We start from the raw sequence: 8,458 nt of genomic DNA on the forward strand, positions 1-8,458 counted from the left end.
TTAGCTCGAGATGAGGGCATTCTGTGACGTTTTCTGACTAAACGGCTGTAAGATATGCCTCCATTTATAGATCCAGTTTCCAATACAACAATGACAATTCAATTTTTCAACTGCCTGAACTAAAATAAATACATACACATGATAATTTACATTAAATGGCTAACAAACATTTTATTTATTTGTTATAAATAAAGTAAACCATGAAAATATTCTTTTAGTAAAGTAGACTATTTTTATGATCCTTTCAGTATCTTCTGACAGTATAACATTCACAAACAATGACAGTGCAGGGATAGGTTAATTAAAAAAAAAAAAAAATAATAATGTTTAAAACAATAAAACACAAAATATTTTTATATTATTATTTTTTTATTATAAATACTTAAAATTCTGCATTAAACATGTATTAGTGCTTATGGCTAATTATAATTTTCTGAATATTTAATATTCATTTGATACTTATGATACTTTCCTAATAACGTTAAAGTTAATTTTGGTAATCAGTTTGAAATCTATGTTTGGATCAACATTTTTGGAAAAGTAATAAAATAATGCTTACATATTATTTAGTGTTTTGTACTAATACATATAATATGAATTATTGCCTAAGATAAATTCATACTTCCTGTTTTTAGTATATAAATTTTAAAGTAACAGGTTAACTACTAGGTAATAGGTATACTAAATTGTTAAAAAAAAAAAAACATAAAATATACCTATACAAAATATATTAAAAAAAATAATAAAATTGATGAAAAAAAATTAATTTAGTAAAATAAAATTTAAAAGTAAAATGCAAAAAAACAATAGCTTAACTAATATATATATAACGTACAGCCAGTTTATTTAGGAATGGCAAAACTTAATTTGTTAACACAGGCTCTATAGGAAGTTTAAAATAAATAAATAAATAACTTTTGTTGTTTTTTTTTTTGTCAACAAAATGACTAAAAATAAATAAATACTAAATATTATACTCGGTAAAAAATGTTAAGTAGTGTACACTAAATTAGCGTTTTAATTGATCAATATAGTTTTGATTATAAAAAATATATAAAATTTACTCAGCCTCATAATGAAATTTCTGAGGTTTTTTATACACTTAAACAGGTGAATTAAAACAGTCTTCAATGCCATAATAGCATTTCATTTATGAGCTTAACAATCAGTCACAATTTCTTCGTAGATCGTTTCCATAAGTTTTGTTCTTATACATTTAAAAGTGATGGCACGTGTACGGTTTGTGGTTGTGTTTTCGTTGTATGGAATTTCAAAAGTTCAGCAACAGTGATGGCCACTTGAACAATACCTTTTCCCTCCAGAATATCAACAGCACAACAAATCAGTTTCTAGAAACAATTAAATAATATTGTAAAAATATAATAATATATATAATAACCCCTACTAAATATGATTTTATACTCCATATTATTATTAAGTTAAATCATCATCGACATATGGAATTAGCAATTACTTACTTCATTTACACCAATTTTACGGCATGCTTCCAAAAAGTTATCAACGTTCCGTCTACACCGAGCCATAGTTAGTTTGGGCTGTAAGTAATTAAATAAATTAGATCAACATGAATTATACTGGGTCCTTTTTAGTATTTAATTGTATTAATGTTTACCACGGCTGGTGAAGGTACATGAATGCTAGCTACAGATCTAGGTTTGACATGGTTTGCTAAGTAACAAAGTACAACTCCATCATTAAGGGCCGGTGACAGTTCACTTGGGAGAGACATTTTTAAGCGTGATTCGATAGTCTAGTATACAAAATAGTAGTTTTAAATCTATAGTCAAACAATTAAAAAAAATAATATAAACACAAACATTTCGTAGTTGTTTCACAAGTTCTGCCTCTTCTCTTGCTTTATCATATTCCCGTTTCATTGTGAACTGAAGTTTATTTTTAGTGACTGGTGTGTTATTCTTGGACCAAACATTTGGACTACTAGGACTTGATGACATTGGTAATGATAAATTATTGACTGGCGTTGATACAATTTCAGGTGTACTTGGTTTAATGTATGGACGGATATCCTGTTAATAAATTAAATAATAATAATAAAAAAAAAAATCAAAAGAGATCATTTTTGAGACACTATAATAATAATTAGCACAAACCTTTTGATCATAATTATTGTCAGGGTTTTGAACTTTTCCTTTATAAATAGATTCTTGGGCACGTTGTTGTTTAAGGAACTCTTTGTATTCTCTGTAAAATAATTAAGATATATGTATTGTAATAAAAATAATAAGAAACATTAATATTGTACTGTAGTTAGCAACACAAAATCTGACCAGTGGCTAATCACAAATCTAGCAGCCATTTCATATTAGTGGGATAACATAATTGGCGTGGTTTCTTTAATTTATTCACATATTAAAATATTGAATGTAGTTTATATGAAATTATTATTATATTAATCATAAATTAATTTTAAAAAATAGCATTATTTCAATACATATATAATATCACACTTCTAGAATAAGTCTACCACAGCTGAAAATGTATAGTTCAGAGAAACAGCAATTTGAAGTTTAAAGTTAAGTAAGAAATTTTAATGAGATTTGCCTATTTATTTTGAACTAAAAACTTAAATACTAATAATATACTTTACAATAATATTACTTTTTCAGATATTATGAAATACTTTCTAAGACCCAAAATGTTAATCAGGTTTTTTACAAATTGTTATCCAAATAATATAAAACTGTCATATTTTAAGATGATGTGGTAAAATATTTTTATACGACCGATATATTTCATGTTATGGATAGATTATCACAAATTATGAAGTACAATACCGCCTAAATTCTGAATATTGCTATTTTTCACTCAACATATAACATAAAAAATAATTTTAATTTATCGAAAATATGCCACCAATCAAAATAACGTTCTCTAGAATTTTGATTTCAATAAATAAATATATAAATTAAAAAGAGTATAGTGTCATAAAGTAATGATGGGTCTGTTTTTATGATAATTAGTTAAGAATTGAATAATTCTATACTGAAATGAAAAATGATATTAAATCTAGCGTTCTTGCATTATATAGAGCTAACTATTGACTATTTGAAAGTATGGTCATAATTGATGAATTATGAGTTAGGGTAGACATGTTTAAGGTCATGGGCGCAACTAGGGAGGTGGGGGGCTTGTGAGTGCTTTGTACTCCCAAATTTTCGGTGCCGGTATTTTACAATCTTTGAAAAATTTCTGATTTAATAATTAATAATTTACGAGTATTTACCAGTAAAATTGATAATTTATCAAAATATTATATATAAATGGAAACTTTAAATATGTTTATTGTAAGGCTGTAAGGCGTACACCGTACAGTAATACAGTATACACAAATACATAGAATCAGTAAGTTTTATTTTTAAGAGGATGTAGTACCCGCTGCCCACATATGTTGTCTCCGTCTTACACACAACATGGCAAATTTTTGTTCACCGGTTTCAATATTGTACTTTTAGTTTTGATATTATAGCGAATTGACCTATTATAAAATTTAATTATCCAGGGCTCCACGTAGCATTTTATTGATATTATTAATTTTAAGCAAGTTATAATCTTTTTGAAACTGTACATTTTAAAATGATCATAATATTTAGATCCTTGCAGTTAACAATTACCTGTAAAAAATCTTTTTCTGCAATGCGAAGTTTGAAGAATTATTAGTTTCGAACAAACATGCGAGAAAATTGTCTTAAAAATCTAGTTTCAATATGTATTGAAAGAGAAATTACCAATAACATAAATACTGAAAACATTTTAAATAAGTTTGCATTAATTAATAACAGAAAAATAAATTTAGTATAACAATATGAGTATTATGATTTATGATATTATAATATGCTATATTATATTAAAAATTTTTTTTGTGTATAATAATTTTGCTTATCATAAATAATGGAGGGGGCTCTCATATTGTACTATACGTTTTAAGCACTCCCATAAATTTTACCCTAATTGCGCCTATGTTTAAGGCGCAACATATGTGTCCAATGATTAAACGCTAAGGAGCTGTTTGAGAATCTATAGTTACTAGTCTGGTATGATGCAGGCAAAGAAATGTACTGACCACTTTTTGTGTAACCAACTATACTATACATACCTATAGCTTTGTGTGTGATGTGTCGGTTTATCATTTAGCTTGATGCCGTTATTGTTATTCGAGTATATTTTACTTGAATTTGTTGACATGTTACCATTACTTTTACTGACATGTACAATTTCAGGACTGCAAATAAAAATGTAATACAAATTTTTAAGAATAATCACATGAAAATGTTAATATGATACAATACCTTGCATTGTTATTGTATCTGTTTGTTTCCCTATGTTTTCTGTCAGATTTGTTTAAATACTCTGTACTTCCATTTGCACCCTAAAATATAATTAAATAACAATAGTTTGTGAGCCAATATGATAATATTCTGATTAGTGAACTCACTTCATCTGAAGAATGTACGAAACTAGTTGTTTCAGATAATGTCAAACTGTCCATATTACTGTCTAAACTGTGATTATTGCTCTTAAGAGAGTTGAACTTCCATGACGATCCTCGATTTCGGCCTTCTTTAATGCTTTTTAATTCCAGCCACTTAAATATATGAATACGACCCTTAATACAAACCTATAACATTAAAAAAAAAAAACAATAATAGTATTTAAAAGATGACATATTGTATTGTTAAACAATGTAAAATGATTATTAATGTGCACTCTTACAGCAGTTGGAGGGGAGACCAAAGGATTATTGGCTACATCCAAACATTCTAAACAAGACATTAATCGCAGTTCAACAGGTAATGATGCTATTCGGTTCAAACTGACATTCAATCTTGCTAATTTTAAACACGTTAATTCTGTAAAAAAAACTCGAAATTTAATTTTTGAACTTTTTAAGATTATATTATAAGTTATACACTATTTTATTATAATAATATTTTAAATTTTTATTTTATTTTGAGTGGCTAAATATTTTTAATTTAAATTAAAAATGTACATGAGTAATGATATAAAAATGTGTATACTTTAATTATTTTATTTGGTTTTTTATATATATATATATATAGTAATTAAACTTCAAAAATAATTTTTAATAGTTTTTTTATATTTAACTACAAAATGCTAAAAAAACTATTGTAATAATGTTTTACTTACCTAATGGTAACTCAATAAGTAGATTATTTTGTGCGTTTAAACATTTTAATGAGGATAGTTGACCCAACTGTGGTGGTAAATTAATAAGCACATTACAGCTTACATCTAACTCAATAAGAGTTTTGCAGAATCCAATTTCGGTGGGTAATTGTTTAAGTTTGTTATTGGACAATAATAGGATTTCAAGAGGTAACTGACATATAGCTGATGGTAGACATGTTAAACGGTTCCGACTATAAAAAAAGATTACATATATATGAATACACATATATTTTGTATACGCAACAGTTGGATATTTAGATAAATCATAACTACCTTTGAACAAATAAATATACTTTAACTACCTACATAATATACTTATTTTACTTAATTATAATACCATTAATTATTTGATTTTATATTTATGATAGTTTTATTTTGCATCTGATTATTGATATTATTTTCTACATGTATATTTATTATTTAAAGTTGTGCGATTGATTGTATATGTATATTTAAATATTAATCAAAGTAATTTATATTACAGTGTTAATAGAGCAAGGACTTTTATACATCCATATATTAATATTTTGATTTTATTATGTAAGGTAACTGGTAAGTAAACATAGGTAAGTAAAAAATATATTTTATAATAATTATGAGGATTAAAATTGTACGTGCATATTTTGAGACTGGAGAAAATTCTGTACATTGAGAAATAAGTAATTCAAGTTTGTCAATGACATAATTAAACAAAATAAATTCAGAAATAATAACATTAAATGGAAATTAGTGCTCTTATTTTAGAATAGCAAAACTGGACCAAACAGCAGAGATTTTTCTTTAGTTATAATTTTTTTAAATATATACAATATAGCATTTTAATACAATTTGAAAGATGTTTTTATTTTTATTTTATGTTGAATAATTTTAAACTATAGTCCTTGCTCTAGTTAATAGATAGTGTTTTTTTCAATAATTATGTGATGCATGTATAATTAAGACTTTAAATCTAGATAAAATTCACTAAAAATGTTAAGCTTTTAAATTAATTAATAAATAAAAACTTCAACCTTGAAACGTAAAAATACTAAAAATAATACATGCCCTTGTAAATTATTTTTAAATATTTCAAATTAGATTAAACAAAAAGAACAAGAAATATCATTTTTTAATCAGTTTAAAATCATCATACTGAAATACCACCATTATAGTATGGCTATAAAAATGTCTTACAACTAGAACACAATGTAGCATTTTAGTATTCAATTAGGTTTGTTAAATAAAACATAGGTATATTTAAACATCTACACTCATAGTTTACAAACAAATGTCATTGAAATGATACTTAGGTGTATAATATGTACTGTTTCAAAATATTTTCAATAATTTGTAATAAATTCAGGTTACTTCATGATTTATATGACATGATTATAAAAAAATGTTTACAGATGTTATAGATAATAAAAACAATAGGTAAATGATATTCGAAATAAGTTTGTTCATAAAACAGTGTAGTTTGTTTTTCGACCAACATTAGGAAAAAGTTGCAACAAAAATACATAACAGAAAAATATAAAAAGATTTCTTATTATATAAACATTCATGTTACAGTGTCTGTTAAATCCACGGCTTGTGAATCAAAAAAAGTTCTAGATGATAATAATACGAATTAATAATTGTTATAAAAAAGAAACAAGTGAATGAACTAAACAATTCGTAGACACTTGAATTTGATATAACCACCAACCTGAGATCAAGATGCACCAATGATTGAAGTGATGTGACTGTGTTTGGTATTGATCGTATAGCATTGTGATACAGGTTGAGAGATTCTAATGACCAGAATTTACTGAGTTCGGCTGGAAAGTGTGTGAAGCAATTCTTGGAGAGATCTGAAAAACAAAACGAGTGATGATTTTACCGCGTTACACACAACGTTTACGGGCCGCGCTCGTGGTGTTCGTACCCGCTATGGTCGTGTCGGACAAATCGTATTTATTCGTCACCGGAAACTCCTTTAGCTTGCGCCCGCCGAGTTTCAACTCGCCGCACAGATGCGCGTCCTCCAGCAGTTTCTCCAGCGACCTGGTCATCAGCCCGTTGTTGCGGTGGGAGTACAGCGTCGACGCGCAATCCATCGTCGTGCCGTGCGGTGTGCGAACTGCGAACGTCGATCGGACGACACGCGCTGACGCATGTGAGGCAAATGGCGAGCGGGTCGGTGGCGGGTTAACACGCCGACGAGACCGGACGCCGGTGGTGCCCCGTGCAACGGCTTCGTCCTCGGACGTCGGAAACGCCGATCGCCATCGCCGGTTTGACGACCGTCGGACGTGGACCGGAATGAATGCTAATCGACCGACGACGACCCGGGCGGACAGGTATTGCGATCGACAGGTGAGCGGACGAGCAGAGCGACTTGTACAGCCACGAACGACACCGAACACGCGGATAGAGCGAATCCGCGATAGGTAATAATTTCTAGTAATATATAATAAAAAAAAATTAAGTCGCGTTATCAACGCACTCGTAGACCCCCTGGGAGTTACGGTGCTACTATTATTATTATTGATGGTGATGATGATGATGATGATGACAACGTATCGCCGGGTCGTCGGATGTTCGGTTATCGTTAGTGGGCGGCGATCGGTGGACGGGCGGAGAGGACCGGAAAGGGAAATTTGTTTACGGGAGACCGCACAACACTAACCGTCGTCGTCGTCGTCGTCGACGTCGCGTGATAAGAACCGCCGCGCGTGATAAGGTCAAGGAATACACGAGATAATGTTCGATTATTGTTGTTGTTATTGTTATGCACTATTATTGTCGTTCCACGGCCAAGGGCCAAGGCACCGCGACGTTTGAAAACGGCCAAGTGGCCCCAACCGCGGCTGTTGCGTCGATAAGTACCTACAACTATAATAGGCACAGACGCGTTGGTACGCGATTAAAATATTATTATTATTATTGTTGTACCTGCCTATATTACCTATACCTCTATTATAACGCTTAGCGTGCGTACAATGCGTACAGACTCTCGCCAGCACTCGACCCAAACGACTACGCGTATAACCCTAATATTATTATTATTATTATTATTATTATTTATTATACTTCGGCACGAAATAATATTATTATCCATTGTGTCGCGGACCGTGATATTACCAGTGTTATAGTTCGTTAGCTGTAGTATTGTTTAAAATATTTTTTTCCATACCGGGTACACACGCGACCCGTCCGTAGGGATTATTCGGTAAAAGGTAGTTTTTTTTTTTTGTAATAATGTCTG

General features: G+C 29.7%; 1 protein-coding gene across 1 annotated transcript; it reads right to left on the minus strand.

Moving 5' to 3' along the window:
- Positions 1 to 990: 990 nt before the first annotated feature.
- Positions 991 to 7,992, minus strand: LOC132926660 (leucine-rich repeat and calponin homology domain-containing protein). The gene is made up of 12 exons (XM_060991035.1): positions 7,136 to 7,992; positions 6,917 to 7,061; positions 5,188 to 5,420; positions 4,753 to 4,889; positions 4,475 to 4,657; positions 4,329 to 4,408; positions 4,136 to 4,261; positions 2,133 to 2,223; positions 1,839 to 2,048; positions 1,634 to 1,771; positions 1,479 to 1,556; positions 991 to 1,349 (listed from the first exon to the last, which is right to left on the minus strand). Exons 1-12 carry the CDS (start codon positions 7,305 to 7,307, stop codon positions 1,209 to 1,211), a joined length of 1,734 nt encoding a protein of 577 aa, XP_060847018.1. The 5' UTR covers positions 7,308 to 7,992; the 3' UTR covers positions 991 to 1,208.
- Positions 7,993 to 8,458: the final 466 nt, after the last annotated feature.

Source organism: Rhopalosiphum padi, chromosome 3 (genome assembly GCF_020882245.1).
Source record: "Rhopalosiphum padi isolate XX-2018 chromosome 3, ASM2088224v1, whole genome shotgun sequence".
Lineage (NCBI taxonomy): Eukaryota > Metazoa > Arthropoda > Insecta > Hemiptera > Aphididae > Rhopalosiphum > Rhopalosiphum padi.